Below are 22,627 nucleotides of genomic sequence, written 5' to 3'. Positions count from 1 at the left end.
GCCACTGGGTATTGGCAAGTGGCAACTACCGACTGTCACCCCAAGACTCTCAACACCTCTAACTCTTTAAACATGTCAAAATATGAAAGTACAAAGTCATAACAATGTTTCTCCTAAAGAAATTTACAAAAAGAAGAAGAAGAAGAAGAAGATAAGAAAAGAAAAGAAAAGAAAAAAGATGAATAGTGCTGACCTTTATGACCCTAACTTACAACTCCAATGACGCTCAATTTCGGCCAGGCATGCCACACTCTGAAACCACTGCTTAAAACCATGTTTCTGTCTAATTCTGGTTCACTTTCTCCTACAGGATTGTTCAATGCTAGTAGAACTGATATTCCTAATAGTAATGGGGGTTTTAGCTAGCATGCTTTAAGAATATCTTTCTTATTCTTGACTAGTGTGCAATCCTTTATCTGTAAGATACTGAGCTACTCCCTTTCAATGGAACTTCATAGGCATGTTAATCATATGATGCATTCCTGTTATGGTCATTCTAAAATGGATTTGTTGCTCTTGCAGGGCTGGAAGGCATTCTTTGAGGAACCAATAATGTTAATAGCATTTGTCTTGTTGGGAAGGAATCTTGAACAGAGAGCAAAACTGAAAGCTACTAGTGATATGACAGGACTTATGGGTATTCTTCCAACAAAAGCTCGTCTTATGATTGACAAAAATGCAGAAGAGATGCCCGTGATTGTTGAAGTTCCATGTAACAGCCTCTCTATTGGAGATTATATTGTTGTGCTACCAGGAGTGAGTAAAATTTTCCCTTCATGTGTTTGGGTCTTGAAAAGGGCAAGGGGAAGGCCCAAAAGGACATGGTAGGAGGTAATAAGAAAGAGTCACCTATGGTCTAACTGAAGTTATGACCCTTGATAGAGTGGAATGGCGTAAAAGGATTCATTTAGCCAACCCCAATTAGCTGGGATGAGGCTATGATGATGATGATGATGATGATGATATGTTTGGGTCTTGACCTCTATTTTTCTTCTTCCAACAAGGGAAATTGTGATACTGGAATCTTTCCAAATAACTAAAAATCCTGATACTAGAACCGTGCCATCTCTCTCCTGACACTCTTTTGGTTTTAGCATTGGACTTGGGACTTCTGTTATCCTGTTCATCTATAGCGAGGGGTCTTCTCCATTATCAAATGTTGCTTTCCAAGAAACTATCCAGTACCCTCAACTGCACTTTTTGTTCAGGGATTTTATGGCTTAGTATTGCTGCTGATGTCTGTACTTTGATTGTAGGTTTTGTTTTCTGGGTACTTAATACATTTATTCTTTCACTGTTTAGGACCGTGTTCCAGCGGATGGAGTTGTCAGAGCTGGTAGAAGCACTGTCGATGAATCAAGTTTCACTGGGGAACCTCTGCCTGTAACCAAACTAGCTGGGGTATACCTCCTCTGTCAACTATGAATCTTGCACTTTTTGCTTCATTAGCAAACTCATCCACTTGCAATGTTTTGAAGTTTGATTTCTTCATGGTATATACTAAGTGACTGCATTTTCACCTAGATTTTGTTGTCCTCTTTTGGTTATTTGTTCGCCACCTGTTATCAATCTAATGTAGCATTTACCCTTGGCCCAGTCTGATGTGACAGCTGGAAGCATAAACTTAAATGGAAAACTGACTGTTGAAGTAAGAAGACCAGGTGGTGAGACTATGATGGGTGACATTATTCGTTTAGTTGAAGAAGCACAGAGTAGGGAAGCTCCTGTACAACGTTTGGCTGACAAGGTCATTGCTCCTTTTGACTTCCATTTGAAAAAAAACATTGATTGGTATTTTTGTCCTGGTGCTGTATGGAAGGTTATGAGTTGTTTTTTTTTCCATTAAATTTCTGGAATTCCAATTAATGGTGTCTACTTCTAAGATGCATGCTTTATCTGTTTGGCTTACATGGAATTGATATGTATATTGCTGCAAATCTTTCCATCCTAATATACATTTTGTATATGGGCAATGATACAGGGAGATGCAAATTGTCTGTTTCGTGTTCCCAGCATGAATGATTCATGGACCAGAAATGAACACCAATCAGACATTCCTAACCATCTATTCGGCTTTTCTGTGAATTTGCCCTTTTCTTTACCATCTGTTTGCATGCTATGGATCATATGGTTAGCATCATCTTACGAGTATTGAGTATGGTTCAGTGGATCCTCAAAATCCAAATTCTTAGGATATGGGACAACAATAATGGGTCGCCATTCACAAGTATAATCATGTTAAAACACTTCACTAAAAATATCAAATTTGCTGTACAATTGGCACACTTCACTAAAGATTCTAAGTTTCTAACTAACAATTCTGAAGTTGCAATTCTCTATAGATATGGATTTCAAGTCCTGGCAAAGGGGTTCCCTTATCCTTACCCTTGTCCGGGAATCTGAGCATCAGTCACCGACTCGCCGGTACTCTAGTTTTTGGATCTTGAGAGGTCTAGGTTTCATAGTAGACACACATGCAGTCACTACAGCGCACATGTGCGTGTGTGTGGGACACCCTTTGTGAATGGGTGACCGGATACAAGGACCATAGTCCTTCCCTCGGGAAGGAAAAGACAATAGTTTGGAGAATGGCCCGCCTGGCCGTTTGGTGGGCTATATGGGAAGAAAGAAATGGGAGGTGTTTCAAGGATATTTCTAACACGCCAGAATCTGTCCGGTGTAGAGTTCTTCATTATTTAGCTTAGTGGGCCTCTATTTGTGTTAACTTAGATGGTTGTAATTTTCTTTCTTTAGGAGAGTGATTGTCCCGCTACCTCAGCGGTCTGTCCTCCTCCCTTCTGTTTGTTGTTTTGTTGCTTTCCTTTTTTCCTCTTTATATAAAATCAGTTATCTTTCAAAAAAAAAAATACAAGGACCATAGTGAGAATACAGTCATATTTGAAGAGTCTTGTTTACAGGCAATTTATCAAAAGCATTGTGATTCCCATCTACTCGATCGAAAGGTAGAGAGAATTTGCAGAAGACAATCCCAGCATTACTGGGCCAATGGCAATACCTTTCCAACAAACCAAATTCCATCCTGTTCTGATCCTGAGCAAGAGGATATGATTAGAAATCTAAAAACTGTCTCTTTATCTGCTTACTTTCTACAATCATAACTTCTGAGAAATTTTTCATTTAGTTTCTGTAGAGCAATATGATTGGGTGAGACTAGAGAGCACCATCAACTTTTAGAATGTTGAGAAATACCTTTCAGACATGAAAAGAATTAACTTACTTCTAATATCTGGCATTGGTTGATGACATCATGCTTGAGTAAGAAAATCAGGACTCGCTGGTATATGCGTTGCGTTTTGCACAACTTATCTCATGATCCACAAAGAACTTGCCTGTAAAACCACCACTATTAGGATCTTCAGAGGCCAGCTTCCTAACAAAAATATGCTCAATCTGACCCCTGCACCTGGTATAGCCTTAGATCATGCAGTAGTCTCTTGGGAGTTGGGATAACGAATATTTTGCATTCAAGACCCTGAAGCCTTCCACTGAAAGGATATTTATACAAGTTTGTCCTAATTACCTAATTACAAAGCCAAAACCTATCTTTTTAGGTTTTTGATAATTTCGATCCACAATCTCATGACTTTGACTCAATTGACCTTGTTTAACCTCGTTTGGCTTTCAGGAAATTGACTCAGTTGTCCTCTCTAGATACCTACGGGCCAAGCAAGTAGTAGGTCTCAACCCAGCTGAAAACCAGATGGGGCAGGCTACCTGACCCATTTCCTCACCTAGACCTATCACCAGAACAGAATGATAGTGCACATGGACAGGAGATCTCCATCAAACACTTAACATTGAATCAAATCAGACTGTTGAAATAGATTACTCACAATAGATTTGGATAAAAAGGTAATTCAACATTTCTCTAATATGTTCAATGACACTGCTATCAAAGATGATGTTTGGAATAAAAATATCAATCAATGCAAGATTGTCACTAGCGAACAAATATCACGTACCTTAGGCTTGGGTGCTTCATTCAAAGTAGAGAGGGGTTTTGATATGGGCATCTTGGAATAGAGAGAGCAATGCACTCCAAAATGGACACCCTAAATGAACCATCTGATTTGCCTTTGACAGTCATGTAAATATCAGATTCATGAGCAGTGTTTGTTCTTTCAACAAATCTGATAGTATGGACGAGATCAGTTCAGATTGACATACCAGATCAGATGGGTGAGATCGTCCACAACAGACAGATGGTTATTTGGAGAAGATCTGTGGAAACAATTGCAAATATCTGTTGTGGAATAATGGGTCCTCTATAGCAGGTAATGGACAGTAGTTGCAGATCTGGGCTGGGTATTAGAAGAGGTTTAAAGATGAGTGATCGTAGCTGCTTGAAAATGAATAAGATTTGGTCCGCTTTGGAGGCAGGAAAGATCTGATTATCCACCAGAAATTGCAGATCTGAAGGCTGGAGATGGTGAGTTGCAGGCATGTAGATCTAATGTCCTTACCGACACATGGTGATGAAGATGATGATTGACTGGTGCTGTTGTTTCGCTGACCGATCGGAGAAGATGATAGTCCAAAGTGTGGTAGGTATTGGGTTCAGCGGCAGCGGCTGTTATTCGGTTGGAGGTGTTTTGGGGTCTCTGTTCAGCAGATCCATCGTAGGGAACAACAGGGACAATGCTTGAGCTTCGTGTAGATGCCCAGGAGACTGAATGCCAGGTGAATGGGTGCAGATTTGATGCCGGAAAAACTGCTGAGGTTGCTGGAGAAGGGAAGGCGACAATGGTGGACCCATTGATAATCACGTTGAATGGCATTGGGTTACAATTGTTGGTCTGGGGTTGCAAAAGATGGTCAGGCAGTGTCAAGGATGGTTTCAAACATTGGATAGGGTTGGCACTGGTGGTGATGTGTCTGGGGCTATGAAATTGGAGCTCTTGGTGTAACTGGTTTGGAAACAGTCATTGGAGGTGATGGTGTTTGGTGGTTGGTTCTGAGGTTGACAGAGGGTTGCTGTAGAGGATCTGTAAACAGATCTAACTAGAATTGGTGATTGCAGGTATATTGTTGTCATCAGAGTGGAAGATGGTGCGGATACAGATCCGGTTAACGGATGGGTTTGGAACTTGGAACTGTCGTGAGGACGGCGATCAGATTACCATTGTGCAATCATCAGTGGCCACTGAGACTGAGGATGGCTGATCTGCTGGCTCTGTTGCCAAGTCAATTAGAGGAATAAATTGTGGAAGCATTGGATCTATTCAATTGAGAAGGGTCGAATTATATACAAGTATTGAACCTGTCTTTAGAGCTAAGTGTATCTTAAGTCTTCTTTTTTTTTTAAAAAAAAAAAAAAAATTTAATTTAATTTTAAAGTAACGGAATTTCATTAAAGAAGAACAAAGAGCTAACAAAGCGGGTCTGCTGAGATAGCAGAGCCGAGAGACTACAAACCTAAAAACAGAAGATTATACTCTTTAAGACCCATTACATACACTACCTATTCATACATCAGAGATTTTGCAAAAGAACCGACTGCCTAAACTAAACTGTGGACATCATTGAAACATCGATCATTTCTTTCCTTCCAAAAGGCCCACCAAATGGCAAGAAGAGCCATCCTCAAGATACGGGTTTTTATCTTGCCCAACTTGAAGCCATGCCAATACGCTAAGGGCGTGTTTGTATTCACGTTTGGGAGCGGATAGTATCGTATTAATAGCGTTGATGGGACATGTCCTTTGTTTGGTTACGAACGGCCGGGAGACGCATTTCACGCCCGCGAATACGCCCGAGAACCACTTTTCGTAATCGATTGGATTGTATCTGCTGACGGCTATTCAAAGTCCGGTCCCATCGCGGCGCTGTATTGTATTGAAGAGGGAAAGAAGTCGAAATTTCACCATTTCAAAGTGTTCGTTGGGAGAACGGGCGATGTTATACTCCTTCATCTCCGTAGATCATTTCGGTGACCCTGCATGTCGGAGTTGAACTCAGATTATTCCCTCTCTATATGACAGACTTCATCTTACAGCGTGTACAGTAGCTTGCTGCCACCTTCCTCTTTCAAAACCGGGTGTCCGTGCTTCTCAGTCCAACTTCGCAGTGCACTTGGTTCAGGTATGATCCTCCCTCCTCTGGAAATCGGGCATGGATTCTCTTAAGAGCTTTACTGTGATCGGATTCTACCTCTATACGGTCAGGTGTATACACCATGATCGTATACACCCTATTTCCCATCTCTATGCGTATACGGACGATGGTGGGGCAATCTTCTCCTGACTAATCGAAAATGGGTTTTGATAAAAGATTCAGTTGCATACTGGAAGTCTAGAAAGGATGGGTGCATGACACCCATCTGTTTGCCGAATGCCATATAAAGGTGGTGTCTCTACCAAGGAATCGTTCTATCAGGTGGATATGCCCTGTATTACAGAAAACCCTTCTCTGAGATTTGAAAATCAATCCTTAACGACATTTCTTCTCTTCGGACCTTTCGTTCTTTGGGAGTACACATTATCTCATAACGAACCAGGTGGTTATTGAGGTGCTATTCTTGATCAACAAATTTGCTCCGTTGTTCTGAAATATCTGATTGACGAACCCGGTGGTTATTGAGGTGTTTTTCTGTTTCATTCTGGAAACAACAAGTAGAAATTTTGTTCTGTTCACATAAAGCAACTGAATGCATGAACAAGTGCTTTCTCTGTTACATTTATTGCTCCTTACATTTGCTACTTCTGCTGTCGTACAGGTTTGATGTATCAATCTTGGTTACATCTTCTGTTTCTGATGTTTCAGGGGTAATAAAACATTCATCTATAAAATGTTTTCTGAATAACATATTGACTAACCAGCTGTTTAATTATGTACTCTGTTTACATACTGTACATAGTCAACATTTGCACTATTTGACGTGTATCGTGTGATAGATTATAAGGACGCTGCGGCGTTATTTATGACATCCATACCATTTAAAAGGTGGATCTAAGTGGGGACACTGGTAGAACGGTCATCATTCATGTACCAGATTGTGCTGGACCGTACGGATTAATATCAACAACAAGACTGGGCCCTGTTTGGGATAGAATGTCTGAGCATGTACTCAAACGCTTCGTAGTACACGGACTACCAATATCTATATGTATAGTGTGTGGCCCTTATACGACCGTTTCCAAACATTGATCTGACATGAAATTGTATACACGCTAGAATAATACGCCCTATCCAAACATTGGTTAGTGTATCGTTTCAGGTGGACGTATTCTGAATATCGCCCAATGTATACGTGAATAGTACCGGAATACAATACAATACAACCAAAACGTGAATCCAAACACGCCCTAACATAGAAGGAGCAGAGTTAGGAATACAGCCACTGACATTGAACCGGGTGAAGAAATCCCTCCAGATTTGGGAAATGAAAGGGCAGAGAACCAGAAGATGGTCCACAAATTCCTCGTTCCTCATACAGCAAAGACAAATGTTCACCAATTGCATTCCTCTCTTCCTCAAATTATCAACTGTTAAGATTCGATTTTTAGCTGCCAGCTAAGCGAAGCAGATATATTTGGGGGGAGCAGAATATTTCCAAACAAATGGGGAGACCTGAGCTGTCGGGGAAGGGGCGGGAGCAAGAAAGGAGTACAGGGATCTAACCGAGAATAATCCAGATTTGTCCTTTTTCCAAAAGATACAATCTATAGCAGACGGATCCGGGATCGCCTTAGACAAACATTCCATCAGCTCCACATATTCGTTTATCTCCCATTCATGTAAATTTCTGACGCAAGGGATATCCCACACCACTCCATGGGTCTTCCCAAAACCTAATTGCGTCACTAATCCCCAGGCTGAAACCAATATTATCTGTCACCGATTTTTTTGAGCGAAGAATACCTCTCTAGGCGTAAGAAGCTCTATAAGATGTGGCATCCTTGGTCCACCATCCACCCAGAGACACGCCATATTTACCCTTGACGATCATATTCCATAGAGCATTCGCTTCCAAACCTAACCTCCAAGTCCATTTACCCAATAGAGCAATGTTCATTATCCTGAGATTTTTGATATTCGCACCCCCGTCCCGAAAATGTTTCCACACTTCTTGCCAGTTCAAAAGGTGGATCTTCTGCTGGTTCTCTTTGCCACACCAAAGGAAATTTCTTCTAAGGTTGTCGATCCTATCCAGGACTGAGGAGGGGCATCTGAAAAGCGTCATGAAGTATATTGGGAGGTTGGAAAGAGCAGCTTTTATGAGAGGTAGCCTACCTCCCATAGTTAGGTATCAACATTTCCATCTGGCGAGAGACTTTTGGAATCTTTCCACGACCTTGTCCCACATAAATATCGGAGGGGGCCCTATAGCGAGAGGAAGACCGACAAACGTGGTGGGGAAAGAAGCGGTCGAGCAACCCAAAGAATCAACAAACGTTGAGAGCTCTTGATCCCAGGTATTGATGCCGAATACCTTTGATTTGGTCATATTTATTTTCAGACCTGAGACTGCCTCAAAACAGCTCAAGGTAGTTTGAAGATATTCAGTAGCCTCAGGTTCTGCTTCTACCATGATGAGTGTATCATCGGCGAATTGGATAATAGAGATGGGATCTTCCACACCAGGCATCAAGATTCCTTTAAAAAGACCAGCGCGCTGCCCGTTTAGGATCATCTGCGATAAAGCTTCGCCCACCATAAGGAACAGAAGAGGGGACAGGGGGTCTCCTTGACTCAAACCTCTTGAACCGGGAAAGAAGCCTTTTGGAACGCCATTTAATAAGACCGAGAAGTGAGTCGGGCCCACACAGGATCTAATCCAGCCTCTCCATTTAACCCCGAAACCTCTACGGACCAGTAGATAATGAAGGAATTCCCAGTCTATGTGGTCATAAGCCTTCTCAACGTCCAGTTTGCAAAAGATATATTTCCCTCCAGATCTGTGGCATGAATGGAGACATTCATTCACTATCAGAGCACCATCAATAATCTGTCTCCCCTTTATAAAGGCGTTTTGATTTTTGGATATCAGCTTCCCCATAATTGTGGCCAACCTCACTAATAGAATTTTAGCCAAAATTTTATAAGGGCCTCCAATTAGGTTGATTGGCCTAAATTCCGCAAAAGTGGAAGCGCCCGGCATTTTAGGAATGAGAGTGATGAAGTAGTAAGACCTTTCGACAGCTTTCCCCTAACATGGAACTCGTGAAGGAAATTCATGCTGTCTGGACGGATGCTTTCCCAAAAGACTTGAAAGAAGATGATTAGATAACCATCAGGACCAGGAGATTTATCTCCCCCTAACGCAGATAACGCGGCTTTAGCCTCTTCTTTAGAAAAGGGGCCCTCCAATAGGTCCGCCTCCGCCCTTTCTAGAGCAAAGAAAGCAATACGATCGAGGTGAGGCCTCACCCAGCACTTCGAAGAGAGAGTAGATTTGAAGTGGTTTATCGCACATGCAACAATCACATCTTTATCATCAAGCTGATTCCCATCGACCGTGATGCTTTTAATGGCCTTAGCACGAGCACGCATATTAGCTAGATTGTGAAAATACTTTGTGTTTTTGTCTCCCTCGGATATCCATTTCGCCCTAGATTTCAACTTCCAAGAAATTTCATCTTCCATAGCTCTTGTCGATATAGCTTGAATAATCTGAATACGCCTGGTCAGAACATCTAACGAAAGAGCTTGATCTACGGGTCTGGCATCAATCTGTTGGAGTTCTGTAAGGAGGGCTTTAGACTCATTCTTCCTCTTACGAAGCTTCTCTTCCTTCCAGACTTTGATCTTTTCCTTTAGAAATCTGAGTTTACATAGCAGCTTGTGGCCCACAAAACCTTCTACTGAAACGAGGTCCACCATTCCACAATTTGTTGATGGAATCCGTCGATATTGAGCCAAGCAGAGTCGAATTAAAAAGGTTTAGGGCCCCAATTTTCTTCATCCGTGGATAGCATAATCGGACAATGGTCAGATGTCGTTCTGGGCAGGGCCAGTTGGCTCGAAGAGGGGAACTCTTCCAGCCAGTCCGTAGAGAGGAGAAACCTATCCAGCCGAGACTGAATGGGAGACCTTCGACCATTAGACCAGGTGAATCTTGCTCCAGATAGCGGTAAATCGACCAGTTCAAGATGCTGAATCCAGTTGGAGAAGGCGTCCATAGCAGGGCTGACTCTCCTTTGACGGGAATGTTCCTCTGCGAATCGAATGATGTTGAAGTCCCCCACAAAACAGCATGGACCTGGAAAGGATTGCCTATAAACAATCAGTTTGTCCCAAAAGGACGATCTGAGGGAATCATCGTTAGGCCCATAAACAGCTACCATCATACAAATAAAATTTGATAACTTATCTTGAAGAGTAATAGACACCTATCCAGCCGAGACTGAATTCCATTTGGATGATTTCCAAGCTATAAGAATACCACCCGAAGAGCCGATAGCGTCCAGAGATATTTTCTGAGTGTCGTTAGCCCTCCAAATCGAAGCCAGAAGTTTGTCTGAGAAATGGGGAACTTTAGTCTCCTGAAGGCATACAATGTCCAGGTTTTTCCTCCTGATTGCCTCCTTGATCAAGCTCCTTTTTTGTTTAGAGCCGATCCCCCTGACATTCCAAGAGAAAATATTCATTGGGGAACCGAACTGCCCCGACATCCCTTTCGGCCTTGTCTTGCAGTAGGCGGAGAAGCTATGTCTGGCGTTGCTCGGAGATTATTCAGCTCTCTGTTGCTGGAAGATCGCGTCACTTGTCTGGGGGGTATTCTGGGGGGATGGAGGGGCCTTCCCCTATTTTCAATAAATTGAAAGAGGCCCATATAATCTTCAGTCCTGTTACCAAATGATAAGCCTAGAGCACATCCGACATGGCCAACCGCATCTCTGATCCACTTCTTGTTTTGGATCTCATCGAAGATTTCCTCTCTGCTTTTTTCTTCTGTATTTATCATTTTGTTGTCAGGCTGCTGGTGGAGGACGAGCGTCGAGTTGTCTTCCTGTTGCTTATGGGGAGAATCGGCGCGCATCGGCTCTGCTACTATGACTTTACTGGATATGTTTTCCTGGAATAAAGTAATGGGACCCAAATCCGACCAATCCTTGACCTGGGATGCAGAGTTAACTAGAGAGGAAGGAGTGGAGAGGAAACTCTATCGGTCGAGTGGAGATAGACCTGGGATTTGATAATGAGTGGAAGCGGGTCTCGGGTATCGGGTCGGGGTCGATAAGGGTATGGGGTTAGGATTTAAGGGCATGGATTGGACAATGTTAAATGAGCCCCGTTTTACAGGAGACAGTTGGATTCGGGTCCCAAACGGACCTGCCTCTATGGACCCGATATCGATGAGGGACGTCAAAGTCAGGGATGGCGGTTGGTCATCCACGTGGATGGCTCTGGTAGAATCTTGAAGATGATTCATTGACACGTGGCGGGATCCTATTGTTGAAGGACCAACTTCATCACTACTCCTCGGGAAAGTAGCGCCTGATTACGTGTCTGCTCGAAGGCTTCTAGAAGAGGCGAATGGCTCTTTATTAGAGAACCAGACTCGGGAGCGGCGCCTTGTGTCTTGAAATCCGAAGCCGTCGAAGACTTCTCGTAGACGCGATCATTGACATCTGATGGACAGTGCACTGGACCGTCTGATATTTTGCCACCTGTAGGCTGAGGGCGGCGATGGCAGTTCCTCTGAACAATGGCAGTAGAGAGCGTACCTGACTGCTCTGCTAGTACTCTGGAGGAAAATGGAGCGCGTAATCCATCTTCCTCCATGATTTCCTAGAAATGCCTTGAGGCCTGACCTGCCATCTCCCTAGATCTCCAAACATCTCCCCATCTCGGCTGAACTATGTCAGGAGATTCTCTCTGGACTGGGAGCAAAATGATCTGATCATAAATCTTAACACGAATATGGGAAGGGAAGGGAATACCTTTCTTCCTTCTGACTTTGGCTCTGATAACTCCGAGCTCCGCTCCCAGTTGAGTTTTAGGATCCATTTCTAAAAGAAACCCCATGCGAGATGCTGCTGATATGAGAAATTCGTCGTACCAGCACTCCATAGGGATTTCCCATATGAGGATCCAAATATTTTCTTGCCAAAAATAGAAAATTCCTCCCATGGGACAATCTTGGCTATCGGCCCTGAAGCATGCAACGCCATGGTTAACATCTCAGGGTTAAGTCCAGGGCACACCCTTACCAGCAGCGTATTGAAACCCAAAGGCTTGATATCAGAATTTCCGTATTGGAAGCCAATACAATCTTTAATCCATTCTCTGACTGCCACAATGGTGGCTCCCTCCTTAGTAAAGATGACAACAGATTTAGCTAGTTCCGCTCTGTTTTTTTTTTTTTTTTTTCGAATTTTGCTTGATCCACAGAAATGGGAAATTCCGACATATCCTCCTTATCTATCTAAGGCGATGGACTGCGCGGATCCTTGGCTTCATCTTCTGAGGGAGTATTTGGGGGGGGGGGGGGGGGGGCAATGGAATAGGGTGACTGATGCCCTGAAGGAGGTCGTTCCTGAATGATTGTTCCTCCGAAGGGATAGGATGAGTCCTGGCTTGGGATTGACGGGGCTCCCGGGATTAGGGGACTTGAAGAGGGGGTTTGAGAGGATTGGAGGTTTGCTTTAGAGAGGAAGCTCTGGGGAACAAGGATTCAGGGCCGAACCTAGCCCTTTGCACCAGAATCTTCTTGCCATCAAAGCTTAACCCGTGAGTCATGCTAACTACTCTTGCCAACTCTGCTTTGCTACTCGTACGCACCAGAGCGAAATCCCGATATGCACCGATTGATTTATCTCTCGGCATCATGACCTCCATCATTGCTCCCGCCCATCCAAAAATCTTCTCCAGGTTGATAGGAAACCATCCATGGGGATATCCTTTAACAAATAACGTAGGATAGGAGGCGTATTTCCTACGACCATTATCCACAAATGATCTATGATGTCTTCTAGGCTGAACCTGGTGCCATTCTCCCCCTTCTGCATCCCTCACAGAGTCGTCTGTTTCAGCTATTGTACTCTTACCCTTTACCCTATCTTCAGACTGCTCCTTCGTTGACATTGATGGAGGGTAGGTTGTGACATCAGGTGTTTCGTCCTCTCCTCATCGCCTTTCTTTTTTGTCTGGAACGACTCGTCAGTGTCAGCATCGTTGGAGTAGTCGGAGTCGTCGACAGAGTAGTCAGAGCGAAACCCCGATATGCACCGGTCAATTTTTTCAGTTTTTGAACCCTTCTCCAACAAAACCAACTTATACTTCCACTTGTCTTCGCCTCTACAATAGGAAGTTTCTATGGATTTTTTTTTTTCTTCTAGATTTGTCACCATCTCACCTATGACCTTAGTTGCACAAAGTGTGATGTGAAGCAGCAATCTGGTAACAAATTCAGATGAGGAAGCAGGGAAACATGAGTTTCAAAATGTTAGCACGTATAAATAGCTAGGAAACAAGAGTGGGAGTAAGAGTCTAATGCGCAATTCGAAGCAGGAGTTGGAGTGCAAGTCCAAATATATATATAAAATAAAAAATATATAAAGGCAGAAAGAAAAACACAAAGGGAGAGCTGAACTGCTGAGATAGCCACTCAGCTACTCCCCTAAAAAAAGAAGATTACAACCCTTTAGCTTATCAACAGCAAAAGCCCACTCAACTATAAAGTGAATCACCCTATTGACAGTAGCCTCTAACGACTTCAACATGTCATTAGAACACCTCTTATTTCTTTCTTCCTACACAGCCCACCATATGGCCAAGAGAGACATTCTCCAGAGTTTTGTCCTATGCTTTCCACACCTTATACCATGCCATGCCTGCTGCAAACCTCAAATAGAATTTGGAAAGGTCCATTGGATCTTGAAGCATAACAGAATTTCAGTCCATATCCGATAAGTGAATGCACAGTGGATAAAGAGATGGTCCACTATTTCTTCATTTGCCATGCAACATAGGCAAATATTAGTGATGCAACTGTCAGAACCTTTTTCTTACAAACCAACCAACCAAAAGTAGCTATCTTTGGGGGAACTTGATATTTCCGAATATGATACAACGATACCTCTTCGATAGATGGAGAATTCTTTGCAATATGACTACAGAGGGATTTTACTGAGAATATTCCTGATTTGTCGAACTGCCAAACTAATCTATCTTCCGAAAGCTGATCCGGCTTGCTGTTATGAATACGATTAAGAAGCAATAGATATTTGTCGATCTCTCCGTCATGAAGGTGTCTTCTACATACTGGATTCCATACCACTACTCCAATAACCGCGTAGCAAGCGTCCACTGTGACGGACTGATTCTGGGCCAAACGGAAAATATGCGGGAAAGCATCACGAAAAGCTTCCTCGCCCTCCCAAATGTCTTCCCAAAAATGAGTGTGTTCGCCATTGCCAATTGCGATTCCCGTACCTTTAACAGATAATCATGAATCTACCTAAGTTTGTAATTTTGTATGCACAGCTGTACCCTGTACGAATATGTATCTTTTATTCCCTAACAGTTTCCTAACTATTGGATGAGTGCCATAGGGCACAATAAACATCATTGGTTGTAAAATGGCCATGAGCCCAAAGTGTTGTATCCTAACTTTGGAGTGAAATGTTACTTCCCCAGTATCCTTTTCATGTCTCTTGTATCTTCGAAGTAAATCTGTTTTCACTAGTATTTTTCTAACCTTAATACTTTCTCTTCATGCATTGACTATTCATCCTATGAAATTGTTTTTCTAACACCAGGTTGCTGGGCACTTTACGTATGGAGTCATGGCACTCTCTGCAGTTACTTTTTTGTTTTGGAGTGCTTTTGGTTCGAAACTTCTACCAGCTGCCTTTCAACAAGGAAGCACAATTTCCTTAGCGCTGCAGCTGTCCTGCAGTGTTCTGGTACGATGCTTACAGCCTATTTGCTAACTTTATGCCTGTAGAGAATTTTCAAGCAATACTGTCCCTATCTTGCTAAACCTTTCCATTTAGAACCTGCATATAGCATTTTGTCATTTAGCTTTCAATGTCACCCTTTTTTTTTTGCAGAAATATCTGCACCAGGGGCCATATGACACCAGGGAATGCCTAGTATTCCCATTGGTGTTCTCCTGACAGCCTCATTTAATGCAGTTTCTCCAAACACACGTGGCATTGTTGCAGTATTTGATGGGAAGCCTCCACCCCAATTGCTTCTACTAATTTTTCACTGTTCTAGATTTCCTTCCTAATTCCAGCACTGATCAGGGTGTCCCAAAACGGTTACGTAACGGCCGATACGTAACGGTAACGGTGGTACCCGTTACGCGATACGGGGCCGTATCGGCCGAGTCCCTTTTTTGTACACGTAACGGCCGTTACAATACCGTTACGGGCGTAACGGCCGTTACTGACCCGTAACAGCTGTTACGGGCCTTGGAAAAAAAAAAAAATAATAAATAAATAACGCTTACCTTTTTCCTTTCTTTTCCTCTTCTTCTTCTCTCTCTTCTTCTTCTTCTTCTTCTTCCTCTTCTCGGCCTGCTGCGGCTGCGGCCCTGTTGCGACTGCGGCTACGGCTACGGCCTCCTCCTCCTCCTCCTCCTCCTCCTTCTCTCTCTCTCTCTCCCTCTCTCTCTCTTTCTGTTCTTTCCCTCTTTCCCTCTTTTTTCTTTTCGGTTTCCCTCTCTCCTTTTTTTTTTTTTTTTTTTGGGTAGGCGTAAGCTGCGGTAGTACGTGTCACGCTGAGACGAGCGCTGACACTCCTTGAGCTCCGAGTTGTACGAACGGTTCAAAGGAGATCAAAGTTTTATAGGCTTCACGGTGATGTATTTATTATATCCACACCGTTCATCTATTTTTAAATATTATTTTAGAGCATTACCTTAAAAATGAATCGTATCCAAAGATCGTCTGGACCACACCAAAAATAGCAGCGGAGATGATGATTTTCACCGTTAAACAATTCGTAGGCCCACCGTAACATTTATTTTCCATCCAATCTGTTCATAAGGTCAAAAAGACCTGAATGAAGAGGAAAAACAAATTTCATATTGATCTAAAAGTTATGTGATCCCAAAAAAGTTTTCAATGGTAGACGTTCAATCCCCCACTGCTTTTTGCAGTGTGGTCCACTTGATAATTAGGTCTATATTATTTTTCGTGTCAAGCCTTAAGACGATCTCGTCAAATGAATGGACGGTTTAGATATAACACATTCATCATGCGTGGGGCCCAAAAAACTTTGACATGTGTGCTACACTTCACAATCCGAGTCCCGCCTAATTTGGGGCCTTAAAAAATTGTACCAAAGACATATTAACTTAAAATTTACCAATTAAATTATAAACTGCAATTGCTAACTCATAATGCCAAAATCAAATTATTTGAATAGTTTTAATTGTTATTTGGTGTACTCTTATTTTTTAAAATAGGGCCTTTTGATTTTTTTCATGATTCACTATCCAATAAATGTCCACTAATACATAAGTGGGATAATGACAATAAATTGCATGAATTTGAGGCTAATTTGGGGCATAGATTGGTCCTCCAAGTCAGCCCGAAATTGGCAACGCCATCTACCTGAATTTAATTTCATTTTTTTAAAGAACTACTGGGAGAAAGATATTAAATTGTTAAGTATATAAATTAGATATTTAGAAAATTAAATATATACATTTTGTAGTCAAATTCAGGTTACCTAGTTCAAAAATTAATCAGACAGTCCGATACAGCTTCTCACCAAAGAGTGGACCGTTACACCACCATAAACATGTTCCAATTTATAAATGAATGCATATTTGGAATGCTTAGAATATTCCGGATTTAATACATATTTTTTTATATTTTTTTGACAAAAAAAATTTTTACGCCGTTACGCCCCCGTATCGCCGTTACGACCCCGTATCCGTATCGGTTTTGGAGGTCACCGTTACGCCAACCGATACCGATACAGGACACCTTGGCACTGACCAATCACGGTTATCATTCCTTTTCTCCAACAATATTCGTTTGAAAGTGTGCTTGCTAATCGAGAACAGATAGAGGGGTTTCAAGTTGATCACTTTGATTTGGAAGGAGAAAATGGTCACAAAGTGAATGCAACAGTCAACTGGATTTTGGAAGTTAAAATTTGATAATAATTTCATCTAACATCCATGCCTATTTAGAATAACATTGCTCTTAGCGAATAATAATGGTGAGATTAAATTAGCTATTGACATATTTTTTTAATAATGAGACGAGGGATAGGGTGAACAAAAAGCTAGAACTACAGAGGGATGCTTCAGAATTTTTAAGTTTTAAAAATTAGTCAGATTAAAACAGTATATAGAATGCACCTTTAGCAGTAGAAGTGGAAACGGGGAATTAATTAAGATTGCTGACAAGAATTACCCTAAAATGACCATATTTGATGTTTTGGGTCAATAATTCATGAGAGTTGAAAGATTAAGAAGGATTTTACGTGTAGAATTCTATCTGGGTAAAAGAAACGTGATGATGTACCTTTAGAGTTTTATGTGATTGCCACATAACAGTTATTCCAAAGGGGAAATTTCATAAGATAGCTATAAAACCAGTCATGCTTTATGGGACAATGTTGGGTAGTTAAAGAACAACATGTTCATAGTGATAGTTCTTGTTCTTGGCAATTTCTCAGTGAGGAAATTTCTCGGGAGATTTTCAAATTTGGAGGTTTTCCTTGGGATATTATTGGGAAAATTTTACCAAAAATAGAAACATTTGGAATGGTGGACTGTGTGGAAGATGAAATAACTTTGGAGAAGGAAGACAATGACGGAGAGCGGGAAACAATCTCATGGAAAGGGAAAGGTAGAATAAGAAATAAGAAACAAGTTCTTGTGGCGTACCCGACATTGTTTGTCGAAGGGTTCCCGTAATCATGGAAACCAGTTAATTTCGAAAGGATATTCTCAGCTGTAGGGGTAGTAATGGAGGTTGTGCTACCATGCCGAAGGAACTCCAACAAGAGCCGAGGTTTCACCTTCGTCTGAATGAGTTCGGAAAGGGAACTTGCAAAAGCAATTCTTGAATTTAACGGTGAGAGTTTTGGGGGAAACAAACTGAGAGTACAGAAGGCGAGATATAGTTCAGAGAGGTTTAACAAAACAGAGGGTGGAAGGAAAAAACAGGTTTTGGGAATTTCGAATGGAAAAAAAAAGAAGAGGAAACGCTAAGGGAGAATGTATCGAGCAGTTTGGGAGAATGTATCGAGCAGTTTGGATTCTCCCAAGATAGATAAGAGTACAAAATCAGGAAGATCCTATAAAGAAGTGGTGTTGAATATATCTACTGAAAGTACTGAATCACATGAAGAGAACATAGAAAATAGGTTGGTTTGGAATGTTCAAACAGAGGATGGACCGGAAATGAGAATCCAGGAGAAAGTTTTGAATGAATTGAAGTAATCCTTCAAGATCTGCTTGGTTGCAATACTTATTCCAGGAGCTAGAGCTACAGATCTACTACAGTGGCTTCTCTACATCTGTGAAGGAATCGAGGAAGACGATGTATGTATTAAACTACTCCGAGAAGACACGATGCTGATTTCTTTAGGAAGTGAAGATCACGAAGAAACGTTTCTTGTTGCATGTAAGTTGAAATCAGGTGAGTTAGTCACAGGAATTTACAGATGGTAGAATGGTGGATCTTAGGCTGGGAGGAACACCTGTACCAAATCTGGTACATTCCCCTAGAATTCTGGATAGGCGAGATCATCAAAGAGATCGGAGCGTGTATCGGGTCAGTGGTGGATATTGATAGCCTCACAGATAATAGCAAGGAGCTGAGATTTGCTCGAATTAGAATTAGAAAGAAAAAACTGTCACTATTTCTGAGTTCGATAAGACTGAAGGTCAGCCCAACAAAGCTTAGGGTTGCGTTGCCACAGGAGCGTAGTGAATTGCAAAAAGACTCCTGAGAAGAAGGTTTCAATACTCTCATGGAGGATGTCAAAAAGAATGCGAATGCAAGACCTTCGTTTCCAAACTCCAGCGGACTACGGTACTATGATGACAAGAGGGGTAATGATCCCATTTGCTGGAATACTATGGGGTCTGGAGAATCATCTGCGTGCAGACGCGTGGCAAGATCGACAGAAATATTCAAATGCATGGGCGTGTCATTGATGAAGGGGGACAATAAGTTGTTCCTCTGTCTAATGGGGAGATGACATGTGGAATCACGTTAGGAGCTATTAATACCTTGCCAATTTTTTCAAATGAGACGACTTTACAACTAAAGGGCACGTGCGAGGTAGCAGAAACATGTGACTGAATTCGACAGCATGCCGCACAAGTGGGAGAACTAATAAACCAAGCCACATGTGTTGATTTCTCACGCCTTGATACTGTAATTATTCCTACCAGCCTCGTTTCACTGAGAGATGCTCCAAACCCACCTTTCCTCCCCTTTTCGACAAAACAAAGGAGCCACATTTGTCAACGACTTCAGCCAGAAAGTGTGACTTTGCTAGAATTACCAATTAGGAGTCTCTAAGACTTGCGCCATCAAGGTTAATTCTCTATTTGGAGTGGAAGACGGTGTGATAATTTGTGTGAAGAACTGCTCGGCTCATACCTCGCATGGCTCGCCTCTTTCATTTGAAACCCAATTCTGGCCGGAAACTTCACAGAGAGATTCGCCAAGGTATGAAGAGCTTGGGGTGTCCACTGGGCAGTTGGTTATATGCACCAACAAAAGCGATTTCCTACAAGAAAGAAGTCCTTATGATTAAGAAGAGGATCAATGTCAGCCTAATCAAGGAGATCTTGGATTTGACGATTTTGTGAGTCCAGCGGCATTTACCCCCTTACCAATCAAACAACGATAAGAAAACAGGGAGGTGATAGATGCAAGATCATTTCAGGTTAGACCAATCGAGGTAGTGGTAAGGCAGATGCGGGTCGGTAGAATTACTATGGCCCAAGGTATGAAGAGGATTAAGTTGGTTATGATGGAAGTGACACGTTTGGTGGGAGTGTCTTTTGGGGATAGACCGGAGGATTACGTATCCTACTTCGAATGGGTAGAAGAAAGGGGAAAACCGCTCATTCCAAAACAGGTCCAAAAGAGCGACAAACATATTTTGTGCAGGGCAGACAATGACGAAATAGTGGATGGTGCTTTATTTGCTTCAGCAGATGGGAGTCAGGAGGGGCCAATCATCGGTAAATGAAGATTATGATTTGGAATGTTCGGGGGCTTGGGTGTGCGCAAAAAAGAGGGCAGTTGAAAGACATGTGCAAAAGGTACAAAATTCAGTTGGTAGCGTTGCACGAAACAAAGTGGCTAGAAACTAACCAAATAATGATAAGTTCAGTTTGGTGGGATAAGGAAAGTCAATGGATAGTGATGGATGCAGTGGGAACGACAGGGGATATTCTTTTTATTTGAAATTTGGCGATTTGGAGCAAAGAAGATATTTGGATAGGTAAATACATGGTATCGGTGATGCTAAAGAAAAAGGAGTCTGGCTTCAAATTGTGTTTTTCTTTGGTGTATGGGCCATGTAAAGCGAAGCATCGCAACGATTTGTGGGCATAGTTGGATTCTTGTCATAATAGGTGGGACTTGCCTTGGTGTTTGGGAGGTGACTTTAATGTAATTAGGGAGATTCACGAAAAAGTCAAATGGGTGTCGGATCTTTAAAAGCATGAAATTTTTTTCCAATTGGATTTTCAAAAGTGAGATGATGGACCTTTCATTAAGAGGTGCTAAGCTCACATGGTTGAATGGTTAGGCGTCTCTGATTTTGAGTAGGTTCGACAGGTTCCTTATATCCTCAGAATGGGCAGAGAAATATCTACTTATCAATCAAAAGGGTCTTCCTATACCTTTTTTGGATCACTGCCCAGTTCTTCTAGAAATGGATGAGGAGGATTGGGGGCGACGGCGTTTCTGATTTGAGCTAGCATGGTTAGAAATTGAAGGTTTTGGGTTAAAGACTGTGGAATGGTAGTCATCTTTTTTAGCAGTAAGGGGTGCCAGTGTTTCTCTTTTCCAAAAATTAAAGTGGTTAAAACAGAATATGGGAATAGAAAAAAGAGGTTCTATATAATCGGGAGGGGGAAAAGGACGAAATGCTTCTTTAGATTCAATGGATAGATTCCAAAGAAGAGGAAGAGGAACTATTGGAGGAGAAGGCATGGAGGGAAGTGTACAGAGCTAAATACAATGCTAGGTTGAGGGAGGAGGAGATCAAATGGCAACAAAGGTCCAGGGTGATATGATTGAAAGCAGGGGATAAGAATACCTAGTTTTTTCATGCCACGGCTAGTGTCCGAGCGTTAGTAAATAAGATATCTTCCTTAGTGGCGAAGGGTCAAAGGATTGGGGGGAAAGAAAAAATTTGCGATTCCATAGACTAGTTCTATAAAGGCCTATTGTCTAATGATAGGAGAATGAGGTCCGCACTTGATAATTTGCATTTTGATGCAATTTCGACGGAAGAGGCGAATGTGCTAGAACTTCCGTTTTCAGAAGATGAGATCAAGCAAGTAGTGGCAGAGTTGGGTAGTGATAAGGCTCCTGGGCCAAGTGGTTTTCCGATAGCATTTTTTCAGAAATTCTGGGAGTGTGTGAAGGGTAATGTGATGGGCTTTATGCAAGAATTTTACGAGAAAGGCTTAATCGCAAAACAACTAGGGGCCACTTTTATATGGTTTGTAAGCTTGCTGTGGAAAAAGCTTACGATCGTGTGGACTGGGCATTTCTAGATTATATGTTTGGCAGATTAGGGTGTGGTCCAAAATGGTGATTTTGGAATCAGATGTGTGTCAACTTGGCTAAAATTTCCATTTTTGTGGATGGTTCGCCGAAAGGTTTTTTTTGCTGCTTCTCATGGGCCGCATCAAGATAATCCTTGTTCCCCGTTCCAGTTTATCACAGTTATGGAGGCCTTTAGTAGAATGATCGACAGAGGGGTTTAGGTGGGATCGGAGTTTTTTTTTTTGGTGGAAAATCTTTGCTCAATAATAGTTAGTTTCGATGTGGTTTCTGGTTTGAAAGTTAATATTTCCAAGAGCGAGATTTTAGGGGTTGGCATTTTAAGAGAAAAGGTAGGCTTTTGAGGAAGTTTTTTTGGTGCAGGGAAGCTTCTTTTCCAACAACGTACTTGGGCCTACCGTTATGTGTAGGACCGATGAAGCATATGTGGGACAGGGTGATTGAGAGATGTGAAAGAAAGATTTTATGGGTGGGAGGTACTTATCTATGGGTGGGAGGATGGTAATGATTAAATCATTTATGTCGAATCTTCCAGTATATTTTATGTCTTTTTTCAAATGCCCAAAATCTATTTTGAATGCATTGGAGAGACAAAGAAGGGATTTTTTATGGGAAGGGTCGAGGGAGAAACATAAGTTTCATGTAATGAAGTGGGATGAAGTCTGTAATTCAACGGTTCAAGTAGGTGCATGGATCTTGAAGTTAGAAGAGATGAATTTAGCTCTTTTTGGGAAATGGGTATGGAGGTTCAGGGTGGAGAGAAAGGCCAAATGGAGGGAGGTAATGGCGAAAAAATACTGGGTAGAGGAAGGTGCGTGGTGGACAAGGGATTTATCCTTGTATCAATGTTCTTACCTGTGGAAGTCAGTAACATCCCTAAAAGAGCGTGTGTGGGAGAGAATAGGCTTTCATTTGGGGAATGGGAATAG

The 22,627-nt window shown here is 42.0% G+C and overlaps 1 protein-coding gene across 2 annotated transcripts in view; it reads left to right on the top strand.

The window, feature by feature from the left end:
- LOC131233419 (copper-transporting ATPase PAA1, chloroplastic) overlaps positions 1 to 22,627 on the top strand; it is a 55,109-nt gene that overhangs the window by 20,936 nt on the left and 11,546 nt on the right. For both annotated transcript variants that reach the window (XR_009165243.1, XM_058230122.1), the window contains exons 6-9: positions 523 to 756; positions 1,303 to 1,401; positions 1,598 to 1,747; positions 14,727 to 14,873. Coding sequence is in view for 1 of the 2 variants with exons in the window: in XM_058230122.1 (XP_058086105.1) it covers positions 523 to 756; positions 1,303 to 1,401; positions 1,598 to 1,747; positions 14,727 to 14,873 (630 nt within the window). In the remaining variant the exon portion in view is untranslated. The remainder of the gene's footprint in view (positions 1 to 522; positions 757 to 1,302; positions 1,402 to 1,597; positions 1,748 to 14,726; positions 14,874 to 22,627) is intronic.

Source organism: Magnolia sinica, chromosome 2, assembly GCF_029962835.1.
Source record: "Magnolia sinica isolate HGM2019 chromosome 2, MsV1, whole genome shotgun sequence".
Lineage (NCBI taxonomy): Eukaryota > Viridiplantae > Streptophyta > Magnoliopsida > Magnoliales > Magnoliaceae > Magnolia > Magnolia sinica.
The sequence above is the reverse complement of the archived record's forward strand: the minus strand, read 5'-3'. Positions and strand labels throughout refer to the sequence as shown.